Raw genomic sequence first — 18,704 nt, 5'->3', positions numbered from 1 at the left:
TCATCAGCAAATTTGCTGATGTTATTTTCTATGCCTTCATCCAAATCATTAACGTAAATGGTAAACAGCTGTGGTCCCAATACTGAGCCCTGTAGCACCCCACTAGTCACCACCTGCCATTCCGAGAAACACCCATTCACCGCTACCCTTTGCTTTCTATCTGCCAACCAGTTTTCTATCCATGTCAATGCCTTCCCCCCGATGCCCTGAGCTTTGATTTTACCCATCAGTCTTCTATGTGGGACCTTATCAAATGCCTTCTGAAAATCGTGGTACACTACATCCACTGGATCTCCCCTGTCTAACTTCCTGGTTACATTTTCGAAAAACTCCAACAGATTAGTCAAGCATGATTTATCCTCGGTAAATCCATCTTGGCTCAGCCCAATCCTATCACTGCTATCTAGATATGCCACTATTTCATCTTTAATAATGGACTCTAGCATCTTTCCCACCACCGATGTCAGGCTGACAGGTCGATAGTTCTCTGTTTTCTCCCTCCCTCCTTTCGTAAAAAGTGGGATAACATTAGCCATTCTCCAATCCTCAGGAACTGATCCTGAATCCAAGGAACATTGGAAAATGATTACCAATGCATCCACAATTTCCAGGGCCACCTCCTTTAGTACCCTAGGGTGCAGACCATCTGGTCCTGGGGATTTGTCAGCCTTCAGTCCCATCAGTCTTCCTTCCGAATGTCAATCTGTTTCATTTCCTCTGTCCTTGGCCCATCCATACATCTGGGAGATTGCTTGTGTCTTCCTTAGTGAAAACAGATCTAAAGTACTCATTAAATTCTTCTGCCATTTCTCCATTTCCCATAACAATTTCACCCAATTCATTCTTCAAGGGCCCAACATTGTTCTTAACTATCTTTTTTCTCTTCACATACTAAAAAGCTTTTGCTATCTTCCTTTATATTCCTGGCTAGCTTGCGTTCGTACTCATTTTTTCTCCCCGTATTGTCTTTTTAGTTAAGTTCTGTTGTTCCTTAAAAACTTCCCAATCATCTGTCCTCTCACTCACCTTATATTTCCTTTTATTTTAATGCTATGCAATCTCTGACTTCCTTTGTCAACTACTGTGGCCCCTTTCCCCCCTTTGAATCCTTCTACAAACAAGTAGAATTGAGTTAAACCGCGGACAGGCTAAACTCACGGCACACTCGTTCCCGTTCCCTGGGCTCGGGACACGGTAACGCTGAACATACCCGCTCCTCCTCCAGTGAACAGCATCGTCTCACTGCCCCGTGGTAGCCGGCAGAGTGGGGAAGATTTCAATCCAAATCCCACTGGTCGGAGGGAAAGGTACGAGGGAGGAGTGAGCTGGAAAGTCGGGAGAAGAACAGTTGCAAGAAGCAGAACCAGTTCTCATCCGCTTCCGAACCCGGAAGTGGCTCGGGTTATGCAGTATTGAGTCACGTGGCCCGTGATGCAAACGACAAAACGGAGCGATTTCGCAGGAGATATCTTGGAATTAAACCCTGCCTTTTCGAGTTCACGGGATCATTCCTTTGGTGAATGTGCTCACTCGGAGTATCAGATCAGATGGAGGACGTGACTACCAAGGGAAGGTATGTAGTGTCCGGGACGGGAATGCATTATGTTGGCGATGGAGGAGTAGCGGTTTCAACCTGAGGAGGAACAGTGACTACCGTTTGGAACGGGGGTCGGTGGCAACTCGGGATCCCAGCGAGGGAAACGTGGGCATATATTGCCTGTTGCGATGCGAAACTGGAGATGGGAAATGGTACAGAGAACAAAACAGGGTTAAAGGGGGCTGAACTAATTAAACCCCCAACTAATTAAATCCCCGCCTGACTAAACCTGTGACTATCCCGGCCGCCTCCCCCCTCACCCCACCTGTTTATTCCTCTTGTTCTCCTAATTCCCTTTTCCCCCTGTTTCTCGAGCTCCCCTGTCTGAGTGTCGGCGCGGCTGGCAGAGAGCGTTTCCTTTGGTTCTCCCGGGCTTCCACGTGACTCTCATATAAACGGCAGCATAAATATACCGGCTTTCCATCCACTCATCACCATTTCGTTGCTTCAGCCAGTGTGACTCCGATTTCTGCGGCTTCTTCTCTATGTGCTTCTTATCTCTGCGGTTTCTTCTCTGTGTGTTTCTTATTTCTGCGGCTCTTTTCCTGTGCCTTTTCCTACACGCCCCCCCCCCCCCCACCCGACAGCTCCTGTGGCTCCTCCCACAGACCCCTGTATAAAGGCGATTGGAGGTACTGAGTCTCCAGGATGTTGCATGTTTGCTGCTGACGGTGCTTTCTTCCAACCAATAAAAGTCTACCTTAGCTCACGTCTACGAGAGTTATTGATGGTGCATCACCCTGTGCCTCTTTTGCCCCTCTTGCTCATCCCCTCTGCCCGCCCCTCCCACCTCTCTCGCTCCCATAAACATAATCAGGGTCCCCTCAGCTTGCACCAACGCGACTTCTCCCTGTAACTCGTGCCCCTGTTCTCCCACGCGATCCACATCGCGAATCCACCCACCCACATTTTTATTCAGGTCATTTGGAGATCCCAGTATTAATCCCTGCAGAACACCTCAAGTCGAAGACCTCCGGAGACAATCAACCACTCCCTGCTCTCTTCTGTGGGGCAACACCATACTGAATCCAAGTGGTAAATTCTTGCATCCTAATCTTCTGGATGACCCTCCCACGAGGGGTTTGCCAAATGGCTTACTGAAATCCAGGTAGAGATCTTACACACTCCAACTTTGTCAATCATCTTCATCGCCTCCTTCAAAAATACAGTAACCTCAGTGAGACTCAATTTCCCCGACACAGTACCAGGCTGACTGTCCCTAATTAGGCCACGGTTACACAGAAACATTTCAGATCAGTGGGAGCATTGGGAGGGATTAGAAAACTGGCTAGACTGGTTCCGAACTCAAACTCTGGGTGCCGTTGACAGTTCCTGTCTGAGGTGGGATCAGATTATCAAAGTTCACTCCTCACCTCAACCTTTCTTCCACCTCAGGTCCATCGCAGTCTGTGTGTGGTTGGTCATGGTCGGAATTGCTGCTGGTAAGTAGGGTAGAGTCACACAGTGTGGAGGGAGATTCTCCTTTTGTCCAGGGTGGAGGGAGCTTTACTGTGTGTACGTTCACTGTCCCATCACACACTTCCAGGGTAGAGGGAGCTCCGCTCTGTGTCTGACCCCGGGAGTGTGTGATGGGACAGTGTGGATGGAGCTCCACTCTGTGTCTGACCCTGGGAGTGTGTGATGGGACAGTTTGGAGGGAGCTTCGCTGTGTGTCTGACCCCGGTGGTGTGTAGAGGGAGCGTCACACTGTATCTAACCCTGGGAGTGTGTGATGGGACACTGCAGAGGGAGATTCACTCTTGTGTCTGACCCTGGGAGTGTGTGGGGGGAGCTTCACTCTGTCTAACCCCAGGGGTACATGATGGGATGCTGTAGAGGGAACTATGTCTAACCCTGGGAATGTCGATGGAGATTCACTCTGTATCTGAGCCTGGAGGTGTGTGAGGGGATGGTGTGTGGGGAGCTTCGCTCTGTGCCTGACCCCGGGAGTGTGTGATGGGACGGTGTGGAGGGAGATTCACTCTATGTCTGACCCTGGGAGCGTGTGATGGACGGTGTAGATGGAGATTCACTCTGTGTCTGACCCCGGGAGTGTGTGATGGGACGGTGTGGAGGGAGATTCGCTCTATGTCTGACCCTGGGAGTGTGTGATGGAACAGTGTCGATGGAGATTCATTCTGTGTCTGAGCCTGGGGGTGTGTGATGGGACGGTGTGGAGGGAGCTTCACTCTATGTCTGACCCTGGGAGTGTGTGATGGAACATGTCGATGGAGATTCATTCTGTGTCTGACCCTGGGAGTGTGTGATGGAACAGTGTCGATGGAGATTCATTCTGTGTCTGAGCCTGGGGGTGTGTGAGGGGACGGTGTGGAGGGAGCTTCACTCTGTGTCTGACCCCGGGAGTGTGTGATGGAACAGTGTCGATGGAGATTCATTCTGTGTCTGACCCTGGGAGTGTGTGATGGAACAGTGTCGATGGAGATTCATTCTGTGTCTGAGCCTGGGGGTGTGTGATGGGACAGTGTGGAGGGAGTTTCACTCTATGTCTGACCCTGGGAGTGTGTGATGGAACAGTGTCGATGGAGATTCATTCTGTGTCTGAGCCTGGGGGTGTGTGATGGGACGGTGTGGAGGGAGCTTCACTCTATGTCTGACCCTGGGAGTGTGTGATGGAACAGTGTCGATGGAGATTCATTCTGTGTCTGACCCTGGGAGTGTGTGATGGAACAGTGTCGATGGAGATTCATTCTGTGTCTGACCCTGGGAGTGTGTGATGGAACAGTGTCGATGGAGATTCATTCTGTGTCTGAGCCTGGGGGTGTGTGAGGGGACGGTGTGGAGGGAGCTTCACTCTGTGTCTGACCCCGGGAGTGTGTGATGGAACAGTGTCGATGGAGATTCATTCTGTGTCTGACCCTGGGAGTGTGTGATGGAACAGTGTCGATGGAGATTCATTCTGTGTCTGAGCCTGGGGGTGTGTGATGGGACAGTGTGGAGGGAGCTTCACTCTATGTCTGACTCTGGGAGTGTGTGATGGAACAGTGTCGATGGAGATTCATTCTGTGTGTGATGGGATGGTGTGGAGGGAGTTTCACTCTTTGTCTGACCCCGGGAGTGTGCGATGGGACAGTGTAGAGGGAGCTTCACTCTGTGTCTGACCCTGGGAGTGTGTGATGGAACAGTGTCGATGGAGATTCATTCTGTGTCTGAGCCTGGGGGTGTGTGAGGGGACGGTGTGGAGGGAGCTTCACTCTGTGTCTGACCCCGGGAGCGTGTGATGGAACAGTGTCGATGGAGATTCATTCTGTGTCTGAGCCTGGGAGTGTGTGATGGGATGGTGTGGAGGGAGTTTCACTCTTTTTCTGACCCCGGGAGTGTGCGATGAGACAGTGTAGAGGGAGCTTCACTCTATGTCTGACCCTGGGAGTGTGTGATGGAACAGTGTCGATGGAGATTCATTCTGTGTCTGAGCACGGGAGTGTGTGATGGGACGGTGTGGAGGGAGCTTCACTCTATGTCTGACCCCGGGAGTGTGTGATGGAACAGTGTCGATGGAGATTCACTCTGTGTCTGACCCCGGGACTGTGTCATGGGACGGTGTGGAGGGAGATTCACTCTGTGTCTGACCCCGGGAGTGTGTGATGGAACAGTGTCGATGGAGATTCATTCTGTGTCTGAGCCTGGGGGTGTGTGATGGGACAGTGTGGAGGGAGCTTCACTCTATGTCTGACCCTGGGAGTGTGTGATGGAACAGTGTCGATGGAGATTCATTCTGTGTCTGAGCCTGGGGGTGTGTGATGGGACAGTGTGGAGGGAGCTTCACTCTATGTCTGACCCTGGGAGTGTGTGATGGAACAGTGTCGATGGAGATTCATTCTGTGTGTGATGGGATGGTGTGGAGGGAGTTTCACTCTTTGTCTGACCCCGGGAGTGTGCGATGGGACAGTGTAGAGGGAGCTTCACTCTGTGTCTGACCCTGGGAGTGTGTGATGGAACAGTGTCGATGGAGATTCATTCTGTGTCTGAGCCTGGGGGTGTGTGAGGGGACGGTGTGGAGGGAGCTTCACTCTGTGTCTGACCCCGGGAGCGTGTGATGGAACAGTGTCGATGGAGATTCATTCTGTGTCTGAGCCTGGGAGTGTGTGATGGGATGGTGTGGAGGGAGTTTCACTCTTTTTCTGACCCCGGGAGTGTGCGATGGGACAGTGTAGAGGGAGCTTCACTCTATGTCTGACCCTGGGAGTGTGTGATGGAACAGTGTCGATGGAGATTCATTCTGTGTCTGAGCCTGGGAGTGTGTGATGGGACGGTGTGGAGGGAGCTTCACTCTATGTCTGACCCCGGGAGTGTGTGATGGAACAGTGTCGATGGAGATTCATTCTGTGTCTGAGCCTGGGGGTGTGTGAGGGGATGGTGTGGAGGGAGATTCACTCTGTGTCTGACCCCGGGAGTGTGTGATGGGACGGTGTGGAGGGAGCTTCACTCTATGTCTGACCCCGGGAGTGTGTGATGGAACAGTGTCGATGGAGATTCACTCTGTGTCTGACCCCGGGAGTGTGTGATGGAACAGTGTCGATGGAGATTCATTCTGTGTCTGAGCCTGGGGGTGTGTGAGGGGATGGTACGGAGGTGAAGGTGGGGAAGTGAGGATGACTCCCCACAACCCCAGTGACCAGGGGCGCTCTTCTACCGACAGGTCAGCGTGGCATCTGCCGTTTCACTCCGGATACCAGCTCTCTCAGCTGCTCCTGCGTCCCGAACGTTGGTCAAAGCCTGCACCTTCACAGCCTCCGAAGACCTATAGACGTTTGCCTCAAAGGCAACGGAGACAGACTGTGCTGTCGGAACAGCAGCCAGGCCTGGGTAGATGCCAGCCATGTTAAACTGATCTACAGCTGGGCTATGAACCACACTGTCTACTGTGAATTTGGCTTCGGCTTCGGCTTGTCAGGTAAGTGGCAGGGAGAGGTGAGTTGTGTCCAGTGAGAACCCAGTACTCTAGGATCCCACCATTCTGAGGATTTTTCATCTGGAAATGTTTCTTTTGCCTCCCACCACATCACGAGAGCCTGTAGTTTCCTGTGCTGCACTCAGACTTGGAACTGTTCGTTAAACACCCAACCACCCCAATCCTTTCTGTCCATATCAGTCCTTTCCCAGCACGTTAATGTGTCTACCTAAGAACTTCCAAAATGGCTCTATGACGTCCATCTCCACCACAACCCTGGCAGCTCATTGCAGGCACACAGCACTTGCCAGTCTTGGATAAACGTGTGCATACAAGTGTTGGACATTTAGATACGGTGGAAGAGACAATGCACCTCTGATCCTCATAAACTCATCAGTTTCTATCTCAGTTGTTCCAGAGAAAACAATCCAAGTTTATCCATTCTTCCTCCCCACGCCCCGCCCCCCAGCAGGTTGAGACTCGCTTCCTTGGTGTGTAGGGGGCTGGGGTTTGACCTTGCAAAGTTCAGTGGAAATTTATTACCAAGGTACACGTGTACCACCAAATACCACTTTGAACTTATTTTCTTACAGGCATTAACAGAAATACAATAGAATCACTGAGAAACTATACACAGATACTGATAAAACAACCAATATACAAAAGACAAACTGCAAGTAGGAAAGAAATACGATGAGTAAATAATTCTGAGCAATTTGCACAAAATGCCGAAGGAACTCAGCTGGCCAGGCAGCGTCTGTGGAAAAGCATGAACAGTGGACATTTCTCCCGGTATACAGAAGGCCACATCAGGAGCACCGGATAGACTCGCAGGGAATGTTTACCCATGTGTGGGTGCACACATTTATGCCACTAGCGCACAAAGGAATCTAAACTGCACACAAGAGGTTGTCACTCTCAACCTCATTGGCAAGTTAATTATGTTTCACAGATCTACACAATTACATTTCCTTTTCCGGTTTCTGTTGCGGACGGCGTTGATGACGTGGAGTTTACGATGGTTTTACTGCAGATTTTTAGAGCTGGCTTATTTGTACTGTTTTTATTGAAATTATTCAGAAGACAAGTGGACAAGGGAGTCACATTTCACTGGAGAGAAAATGCACTTGGTGGTGCTATCCTGTTGGAGATGGCAAATATTGGAGTATTATGTGCTGGATACAGACCCTTGTGGTTGGTGGGGACGAGAAACCCTAACCCTGGTGTGGTGGAGGGAGGGCAGGTGTGCACAATGTGGAAGAGATTTTGGGGAGGGCAGAGTTGATGTCATGAATGGAAGACCCTTTCTTTGAAGGAGGAGGACATCTCACTGTCGGAATGAAAAAGCCTCATCCTGAGAACAGATATGGCGGAGTCAGAGGAACTGGGAAAAGTGGACGGCATTTTTTCAAGTGACAGGTTGGGAAGAAGTAGAGTTCCAATAGCTGTGAGAGTCAGTGGGTTTATAAAAGATAGCAGTAGATACAAAGCAGTAGATTCCAAAGATCGGGAACAGGGAGGGAGGTGTCAGAAATGAACCAAGTAAATTTGAGGGCAGAGTGGGAGTTGGAGGCAAAGTTGGTGAAATTGATGAACTCAGCGTGGGTGCAGGAAGCCGCACCGATGCCGTTGTCAGTGCAGGGTAAGAAGAGTGGGGGAGCGATGTCGGCACGGAACATGAATTGTACCACATAACTGACTTCTTGTCGGCTATGGCTGGGATCCGTGTGAGTGCCCCGGCTACACTGTGGGTTTGAAGGAAGGAGCCAAAGCAGAAGTTGTTGAGGGTGAGGACCAGTTCCGCCTGATTGAGGAGTGGTGTTGGAGGGGATCTGCTTGGGTCTGGTGTCCAAGAAGAAATGGAGAATTTAAGGCCCTTCTGATGGGGAGGACAGAAGTGTACAGGGACCGGATATCCACAGAGGAAATGAGACGATCAGGACGAGAGATCTTAAAGTCATTGTAAAGATCGAAACTGTGTGAAGCATTACAGATGTAGGTAGGAAGAGACTGAACCAAGGGGGATAAAACAGAATCGAGGTATGCAGACGTGAGTTCAGACCAGCATTCCTCGTGATGTGTTCAGCAGGTAGATTAAATAAGTAGGGTGACAGTGTTCAGCCTTGTCGTACTCCTTTCCCTGTCTTGAAACAGTCTGTTGTTCCGTGTTCAGTTCTGACTGCCGTGATCTTCGTACAAGTTTCTCATAAGGCAGATCAAGTAGATAACAAACTCTGGCAAGAAGGCATTAGGGGGCACTCTTTCATGACCGCTGATCACAGTACACAGTTCTTTCAATGCCTGCCTGACAATGGCCAACGGTGAAATGTTCATCACCAGGACGATGGTGGAAAACTCCATCGGTAGATAAAATGGACGTCACTTGACTGTTTCATGTTCCAGCTTGTCTGAGCAGGACTGAGACGGAACTGTCATGTCTGTGCAGCACAATGATTTAATCAGGAAATAACACAATCTGACTCCTCTTCCTTTTGGAGACTCCATTGTCCTGTCCTTGCAGTAGACGGTGAAATCCTCGGGAGTCGGCCTCCACTGAAATCACAGGGTGGTCGGTGTTTTGGGGGTATGTGAAAGTGCCTCGGATGTTCCCTCTGAGGTGTGCACGCGCACGCATCATTTGCTACTAGCGCACAGGAATTTCAACTGCGCACAAAAGGTTGTCACCCTCTACCACATTAGCATGTTAAGTATGTTTCACCATTGTATTTCCTTTTCTGGTTTCTGAAGTGGACAGTGTTGACAGTGTGGAGTTTGCGATGATTTGCCTGCAGATTTTACAACTGGCTTATTTATACTGTTTTTATTGAAGAAATTATTCAGTATCCACAAATTGTTGTCACTGGGCAAAAAAGATTGTACAGCATATGATTTTTACACACACTGGTCTTTACGAATTAATGAGGACATTGGGAACTTCCATGTCTTTCTTCAGTCAAAGTGACCATAAGAGCCATTGTTCTCATGAAACCATGTCACACATGTTGCTTGGTTTTGCTTTGCAAGTGTTTCAAATTGTGAGGGGCATAGATAGACTAAATGTCCTCAGTTGTCTTCCCAGCAGTAAGGAATAAACAGCTGGGACAGAAGTCGGGAACCTGCTGAGAGACAGGTCAGGTGTATTCATGTCTGGAGCTCAAGGATGCTACTAGAAGTGCAGATATCATCTCCGGAAAGCCATCTCTTGGGTGAAATGGAGATTCCAGAGTAGACTGGAATCAACGAAGGACACTTAACAGGTGTGGCAAGGTTTGAATACTGTAACCTCCTACAAAGTTAAATCTTGCAACATACAGGACAGAGCTTCGCTTCCAGATGAGCTCAATGCCTTCTGTATTCGCTTTCTCCACGAGAGCAAGGAGGAACCATTGTGCACCCCCATGTCTCCCGATGACCCTTTGCTCTCAGTACCATCGGGAGAGTGCATCCAAGAAAAGCATCCAAGATCTGGACTGAGTACTGAAGGTGCTGGGCCATCTGAAAGCTGAAGAGTTAAAACTTTCCCTCGACGTGCCAGTTCTGAAAGATGTCTGTTAGCTATGTTGAACATGTGCTGTCATGGGATGGAGTAGCTACAGATCTGGCTAAGGTAGAGGTGGTGACCACCTGGCCGTGGCACCGGACCGTGAGGGCTCTGCACTCGTTCCTCGGGTTCTGTGGTTACAATCGGAGGTTTGTGAGGGGCTACATGAAAGTGAGTCACCTGTTGAATCAGCTTCTGTGTGGTTACCCTCCTTTGGGGAAGAAAGGGGGGAGGACACAAGGAGAGGAGTGTAAAGTGTATCTTGGCCCATCAGAGCCTTTTGGACTGAGGTGGGATGTGAAATGTGAGGAGGCCTTTCAGTCTCTGAAGGAGATGCCGATCCAGGCCCCTGTTCTGGCTTTTACAGACCCCTGATTGCGGTATGTACTACAATGGATGTTAGCCAAGAGGGCTTAGGGGGTGTCCTGTATCAGGACCAAGGCACCTGGTTGAGACCTGTTGCATTTGCCAGTTGGAGTCTGTCACCCTCTGAGAAGAACTATTCCACGAATAAGTTGGAGTTTCTGGCGTTGAAGTGGGTGGAGGTGGATAAGCTGAGTGACTACCTCAACAGTAACAAGTTTGAGGTGAGGACGGACATCAATCCCCTAACTTGTATCCTAACCTCGGCAAAACTGGATGCCGTAGGCCGTCGGTGGTTGGCGGCATTACCAACCGGGAAGCCGGAACATTGATGCTGACGCTTTGACCCGATGTGCACAGGAAAGGCTGGGCAGGGACGGAGGGTGGGAGAGTGTTCCTGACCCGGGAGTGAAAGCCGTGTGCCAGTTTGCTATCACAGTGAATGCGGATGAAAAGCAAGGGCAGGATCGAGCGGTAGATCCACTGGGAGCTTCTGATGACTTCATTCCCCAGGTTTACTGTAACCTGACTGCTCTGAAGAAAAATCATCTGCCAGAATTGATTTCTGGGGAAGTGGCTGCTGCTCAGCAAGATGTCCTGGGTGTCAGTGCCATTTGGCAAGCAGTTGAAAAGGGAAACATGACTCAAGCAGAGAAGAGGAAACATTCTGTGGTTCCTCCATTACTGAGAGAATGGCCTTGGTTGGAGTTGAGGAACCAGATCACTCAGTATACTGGGTCACGTCACCTCCAGACCGACCTCGGCATTCCCAGCACTGGTTCTGCCTGAGAAGTTTGGGAGGGTTGTATTACGCTCACTTCATGATGATTCTGGACATTTGGGGGTTGAAAAGACCAATGGATTGTTCAGAGACCAGTTCTGCTGGCCCCGAATGAAGTCGGAGGTCGAAGAATTCTGCAAGTCGTGCATTCGATGCATACGGAGGAAGACGCTGCCTAACGGGCAGCTCCCTTGTCCCACTTGCAGAGTGTGGGGCCCCTGGACCTGGTGTGTATGGATTTCCTGTCAATAGAGTCAGATGTCAGCAATGTGTCATCAGGGATAACTGCACCAGATATGCGAAAGCTTTCCCTACCAAGGAGCAGAGGGTATCCACGGTGGCCAAGGTGTTATGGGAGAAGTATTTCATTTATTATAGTCCCCTGGCGAATACATAGATCAGGGATGAGATTTCAAAAGTGGGCTCATACATGAGTTACTAGCCATGCTTGGAGTTGGAGTTGAGAGGTTGAGGACTATACCAGGTGATCCCCAACACAAGCGGTTCAGTGGGACCTTGTTAGACATGCTCAGAACTTTGGAGATCAGCAGGAAGAACAAGTGGAGTCAACATTTTGGACATCAAAAGAGATGGTGGTTAATTTCAGGAGGGCAGAGAGCGACCACTCCCCGCTGAACATCAACGGCTCCTCGGTAGAGATTGTAAAGAGCACCAAATTTCTTGGTGCTCACCTGGTCCCTCAACACCAGCTCCATAGCAAAGAAAGCCCAGCAGTGTCTCTATTTTCTGCAATGGCTGAGGAAAGTCCATCTCCCACCTCCCATCCTCATCACATTCTACAGGGGTTGTATTGAGAGCATCCTGAGCAGCTGCATCACTGCCTGGTTCGGAAAGTGCACCATCTCGGTTTGCAAGACCCTGCAGCGGATAGTGAGGTCAGCTGAGAAGATCATCGGGGTCTCTCTTCCCGCCATCACGGACACTTACGCTACAAGCTGCATCAGCAAAGGAAACAGCATTTTAAAGGACTCCATGCACCCCCTCATACAATCTCTTCTCTCTCCTGTCGTCTGGGAAAAGGCTCCAAAGCATTTGGGCTCTCACGGCCAGGCTATGTAACAGTTTCTTCTCCCACGCTATCAGACTCCTCAATAGCCAGAGTCTGGACTGACACCTTGCCCTATTGTCCTGTTTATTATTTGTTGCAATGCCTGCACTGTTTTAGTGCAAGTTATGTAGTCCTGTGTAGGACTGTAGTCTAGTGTAGTTTTCTGTGTTTTTTTACGTAGTTCAGTCTAGTTTTTGTACTATGTCATGTAACACCATGGTCCTGAAAAGCGTCTCATTTTTACTTTGTACTGTACCAGCAGTTATGGTCGAAATGACAATAAAAGTGACTTGACTTGATCTGGTCCACTGCTACAACTGTACCCAAAATGAAGCTACCGGGTACTCACCATATTACCTGATGTTTGGTTGAGAGGTTGCCCATTGACCTTTGTTTTGCGACTGACAAAGGTGACTTACCACCAAAGACTTATCTGAAGTATGTGTCTGATATGAGAAGGGAGCTGATGTTATGGCTGCCAAGCAGAATCAAAAAAAAGTAAGAGGATGTATCATCAAAAGGTGAGGTTCTCAAAACTCATGCCAGGAGACCGTGTAAAGAATTTGGAGCTACCTGGAAAGCATAATTTGGCCAACCACTAGACGGCTATGCCCTGTGTGGTGGAGAGTCAGATGCCAAGCATACCAGTTTTCTGGGTGAAACCAGAGGATAGGAATAGGCCTGTCAACATTCTCCATCAGAACCACCTGGGGGACAAGAGGTTCAGGTTGACCCAGAGCCTACAGCTAGTAAGAGGACTCTGAAGCAACGCGGAGCGACTACAGGACCGACTGAAGGAGAGATTAGGCAAGACCCCACCCCTGAGTTGGATACTGATTCAGAGGATGAGGGACTGGGGGTGTGCTATATGCTGCCTTTTGCTAACTCCCCACTGATTGAGGAAGAGACTCCCAACTTTGCTCATGCTGAGTCCAGTGAAATGGTTTCTCTGTAACAGCAGTGTTTCAGTTATGATAAGAGATAACGGGGCCTTTGAAATGGGGTCGGGAGTTGACGATGTCCGGGGAAAATCGATGGAGAATGGACGGGAAAATCATGAGCTCCAACGTGCGCACTAGACTGTTTCATTAAAATGGACCCTTTTCCTTTTTGTTCTCTTTACTAACCCTAAAGTCAAATCACAAATTATAAAGCTCTAATTGCATATGGTGTACTGTTTGTAATTTCATGGTACTGATTTGTAACATCATGCAGCATCCGCACAAATGAGATTTCACAAGTTTGGCGGGCCGGAGAGAGTCTTCCCCTAGAGTAACGCCGTTTGCCGCACCCGAGGGTTCCACTTGTATGTACTCTGATAATAAATTTACTTTGAACTTTGTTTTACAGATGTGGAGTGTTCTGGGCAGGGGACCATGGCAACCCAGATGTCGAACTCGCCACTGATGAATTCTAGGAAGCCAGTCTCCAGCAGAATGGGGGGATGGGATGGAAGGAAGATGCTGAACTCCACGAATGCGGCTGGGCGGTCAGTAGCTCAAGGTGAGGCTTCACTTTCTGTGCAAGGGGATTGAAGTTGAGTTGCCGGCGTCCATTTCAGAGTTGGGGGGGAGGGGTTGAATGGCCCTCAGGAATCTCCCATCTTCCACCCCTGGATCTCAGCCCTTCTCCCACCCCATTCTCCTATAGCTGTACTGTAGGGGGCAGTTTTATCGACTGGGTCACTGATTAGCCCATCAGATCTGCTGCTCTATTCAGTCATGGCTGCTTTTTCCTCAACCCCATTCTCCCGCCTTCCTCCAGTAATCCTTAACATCCTCACAAACCCCTATCAATGTCTGCTTTGAATATTTAAATGTCTTGGCCTCCTCAGGCAATAAATTCAGCTTTGCCACACCCTGGCTTTAGAAATTCCTTCTTGTCTCAGTTCCATAGTGAGTTCCCTTTACCCTGAGGGCGTGCTGTCAGCTCCTGGACTCCTGCAGGAGAGGCTGGAGACATTTCCACTCTACCCAGGCACTATCCAGCAGGTTTCAATGAGATCCAACCACTTTCCACCATCCTCCTGAACTCCATCCTCCCTAATGGCACCCTTCCTTACTGACCAAAACTAACACAGTATTGCAAGCACATGCAAAATCCTGGAGTCACGCACTGCCAAACTCCAAATGCAGCCTCACCAATGCCTTTTTACAAATACAATGCAATGGCCCAGTCTCTATCTCAGTGACCCAGTCGATAAAGGCCAGTGTCGACCACCTTCACCATGCTGTCCAGCTGTGGACGGCGGATCAGGCAGCAGGGGGAGGGATGATTAACACACTGTTCCACAGGCTATATTGTACTGAATGTCTCTGATTATGACATTTCCATTCTCCAGTGACGATGGCAGTTGGTGTTCCTATCGTTCTGTGGTAAGTGACCTCGTCTCTTCCTGGGGATGCCTATTGTGTGCTCTCCCAGCTTCTCAACAGTGGCTTGTCCACACCCCTCCCCATCTTCGTGACATTCTCCATCTCTGTAAACTTGTAAGGTCTCTGCACCACTTCCCATTTATGTGACCCCATACGTCTTCCCCCTCTCCGTGACCCCTTCCAGACCATACACCCCTCCCTGTCTCCCCACAGTGATCAGACTATGAGTGCCCTTCCCCTCCATTCTTCCCAGGTGCTTGTGGGTCGGACGTTTGAAAACTCAAATATTGGCCTGGATGGAGATGCACAGTGAGATCCCACTATCAGCAGTGTTACTGCCTGCTCTGGCAGCACCCCCAAGACTCCAGAGGAATCCAGCCCAGTCTGTGCAATCTCTCCCCAGGACTAACACCCCACCCAGACAAAGTCCTGGTGAATCTCCCCTTCACACAGGGGATCCCTCCCTTGGGTCCACGGACCCCTTGGTTAATGGTATTGGTCCTCTGCATAAAATAAAGTTGAGAACCCCTGTCTTGTTGGTAAACACCTACTTGGGTTTGTCACAATCATTTCTCCCACATTCACATCACATCAGTTGTTATCACATCATGCCTGAAGTACCCTGTGGTTAACCACAAGTCACAGACTTCAATTGGAAAAGCATCCTCCCAGCACTCCCCTCTTTGTCTCCAATCATCTGCCAATTATCCAATTCAACTTGGACACCAAGTGCCTTCTGGACTTGCTCTCCACCAACACCACCCCCTCCCCGCCCACAAACCAATCAAAGACCTTCCCAAAGTGTTTCTGAGTAAAATATACGTCATGGCCCTGGTCAACTTATCCGAGTCACCACCTCATTAAATCTCAGGCAAATTAGGGGGAGAGTGTGATAGGAAATGCTCTGTTACCAACTCTGTTATAAGAATTAACCTTAATTAATAATAATAATAATAATAATAATGACGAGTTGGGTACAGAAAAACATGTATTTCCTCACAATTAACTTTATTGGTTTGACTAACAAACACATGGGTTGCTAACCCCATTTCCAACCCTCCTGCTCTCGGGGCTGGGTTAGGGATCATCATGGTAGATGTGTTGGCTTTACGACAGTTATTTAGTTTATAATATTTTCGCTTAGTAATTCATTTGTTAGTATTTTCTAGTTAGAATTAGAAGTGTTTAAAGTATATTCATTGCATGTAAAAAATATCGGCATGCGATGACGTCACATCCGGTTTCGCCACGTCTTGTGGGAAAATACCGGTTTGAGATCAACACGAGGGTGGGGGGCTCACCACGAGGCACACCTGAGCAGGGTTGTTTGTATGCATTAGAAATCACAGTGAGAGCAACGCTGTAAGTTAATAGATAATCGATATATTGAACTAAGATGTTAACGCCGATCCTGTTAAAAGTAACGACGGTCGATAATGTTTATGTTTTCGTTAGTTAAAGAGTTGCGGATAGTTTGCATTGAAGTGTATTTAAAGTAGTCAATGGCATAGGTAAACTCTGCCTGTATACTTCACCTTAATGTAATGTAGTTATAGTCACTTTTACAAGTATTTACAATGGAAATGTGATATTAAGAAAGGAACAAATACTGTATCAATCTTGTATTGTTTTATCAACAGTTTTCACCATATGTTAATGTGAAGAGTGAACAGTAAATGGTTAATCTTACTGCAAACTGGTTTTCATTGACTGTGGTTTATCTCGACGTTTAATTCGGCGTTCGTTACACCAGAAGGAGAACGTTACAGGATCATCATGGTAGAGTTACATTCATCTGTTCTATATTTCTGTTCCTGGCCTGGCGTGCAGTAATCCAGAGATCGCTACCTTCAAGGTCCTGGTTTCCAGCCTCTTTCCAAACTCCCTAAGCTCACCGTGTGGATCCTCTTCCCCTCTTTCTCCCGAGATCATTTCCCTGCTCCTCGGGAATATTCTGCAGCCACCCTAAGACGTCCTCGACCCTGGCACCTGGGCAGCAACACCATCCCACTGTCCCTTTCTCAGCCCCAGAATCTCCTGTCCGTCCCCAGTAACTAGTGAGTCTCCTATCCCTGTCTCACTTTGCCCTTCAGATTAACATACAGATAAAGGTTAAAGATTACCTTTATTTGTCATGGGTACATCCAAACAAGCAGTGAAATGCTTCGTTTGCATAAAACGACCAACGTAGCCCAAGGACGTGCTGAGGACAGCCCGTAACTGCCACCGTGCTTCTGGCACCAACACAGCCTGCCGACTCCTCACGGACACCAGCTCATTGGGCTCTGGAATGTGGGAGGAAACTGGTTCCTTGTCCCGACCATCAAGAGCTGCGCCTGGCCGTGAGGTTCCCTGACTTTCTACATCTCGCAGGAGGGTCTCCGTTCTAGTTGGATCCAGTCATATTGTGACCCAGAGGCTCTTCAAAAGTCAACAATGAGGCCACAAGGCCAGAGAACATGAGAGCAGAATTGGACCACTCAGCCCATCGAGTCTTCCCTACCTTTCCATCAAGGGTGATTTATTATCCCACTCAACTCCGCTTTCCTGCCTTATCCCTGTAACCACTGACTAATCAAAAACCTGTCAACCTTTGCTTTTAAACATAACTCGTTACTGTCCCACTATTGAAAACATCCTCTCCACACCCACTCTATGCAGGCCTTTCAATATTCAAAAAGATTCCTCCTTCATTTTAACCTCCAGTGGGTACAGATTCAGAACCATCAAACGCTCCTCATACCTTAACTTTTATTTCCAGGATCATTTTCGTGAACCTCTGGACCTTCTCTTGACTGTAGCAGTTGATTAGATGTCCATAACAAAAATTCGAGCAAAGTATAGAAACAGCTGTACTACAGTTGCTGAAAATTCAATGAACAATTACTCATACAGGTAATTATATACAGTAAGCATTATAAGCAAGTGCAGGAACGTCAAACTACAGGAAAAAGAACAATGTTTCACTCTAACCCGGCACTACCATGTGCCTGTACTGGAACATCGTCTGAGGCTCATCAATAAAATAAAACATTATAAAACTGTTCTTACCCGCACCTTCTCACTGCTCTCACTCCCCACAGCTGGGCCACTTACTCAGCTTCGTCACGCCAAAGCCTCCAGAGCCGAACCTTCAGCTCCCCACTCCTACAATGGCCACTTCCGAACAGCCGGTCTGCTCGACCCAAACTTTTTTCTATTAGCTGTTGTTTCATTACGTTATAACGCAATCACCACTAACAACCAGTTTGCAAATGTGTCTCCTGTATGTTCACTTGAGGTAAAATCCGCCAGCAAGTCCACTTGCTCATCGCACCCTCTTCTCGTTCCTGCCACCATGGAGGAGGTACAGGAGCCTGAGGGTGCACACTCAACATTTTCAGATTGACTTCTTCCATTCCACCATCAGATTTCTAATTTGTACAGTAACCCTATCTCCCAAGTTTGATAGATATATATATATTTTGCTCCATTGGTTTATTTTTATATATTGCTTATTTGTAACTCTCTGTATTCCATTGTACTTCTGATTCAAAATGACAAATTTCATAATATATATATATTTATAATTATTTATAATAAATAATTATATATATATTTATAATTACTTATAATAAATCTGATTCTGAACTACAAAGATGTCATTATGTTCATTTTGTTGTGAGTTATCTATAGGTCTGTCTGATTTACAAAGATTGTGAGGACCAAAGTAGGTCAGGTTTATTGTTCCTTATATCCATCATCACTTTGAATGAGTGTGCAACATTTACAAATGTTTGCACCGCTGAAGGTCTATTCTGTTCCAATTGTATTCCTGCACTATTTGCCCACACATCTTCAAAACAGAAAATTAAATCTGTTGGGGCTCACCCTTTTTCTGTTGGCATTTCTTGACCTCCCCAAAATCACAATGCTGACTGGCCTCTGCTAGGATGATCTCTTTGGCTTGTTCTAGCCATTTCTGCACCCAGGGGTTGCCTTCACCCCTCCGTCTTCTCGCAGGACTCAATCTCCATCTATTCCTGGGGTTCCTGTGAATCGTTGTGTGGGAGTGCACCAGGCGATACCA

The 18,704-nt window shown here is 48.3% G+C and overlaps 1 protein-coding gene across 3 annotated transcripts; it reads left to right on the top strand.

The window, feature by feature from the left end:
* The first annotated feature begins 1,439 nt into the window (after positions 1-1,439).
* Positions 1,440-16,324, top strand: LOC132385346 (uncharacterized). 3 transcript variants are annotated; one of them, XM_059957385.1, is made up of 6 exons: positions 1,440-1,573; positions 2,993-3,039; positions 6,255-6,509; positions 13,611-13,763; positions 14,602-14,635; positions 16,276-16,324. In XM_059957385.1, exons 1-6 carry the CDS (start codon positions 1,521-1,523, stop codon positions 16,295-16,297), a joined length of 564 nt encoding a protein of 187 aa, XP_059813368.1. In that variant the 5' UTR covers positions 1,440-1,520; the 3' UTR covers positions 16,298-16,324. The 3 variants fall into 3 exon arrangements, with proteins under 3 accessions (XP_059813368.1, XP_059813366.1, XP_059813367.1); XM_059957383.1 differs by having other exon boundaries at positions 14,889-16,324; XM_059957384.1 differs by lacking the exon at positions 6,255-6,509 and having other exon boundaries at positions 14,889-16,324.
* Positions 16,325-18,704: the final 2,380 nt, after the last annotated feature.

The sequence above is a fragment of the Hypanus sabinus genome (genome assembly GCF_030144855.1).
Source record: "Hypanus sabinus isolate sHypSab1 chromosome 1 unlocalized genomic scaffold, sHypSab1.hap1 SUPER_1_unloc_1, whole genome shotgun sequence".
Taxonomy (NCBI): Eukaryota; Metazoa; Chordata; class Chondrichthyes; order Myliobatiformes; family Dasyatidae; genus Hypanus; species Hypanus sabinus.
This window is presented reverse-complemented; position numbering and strand designations above follow the sequence as displayed.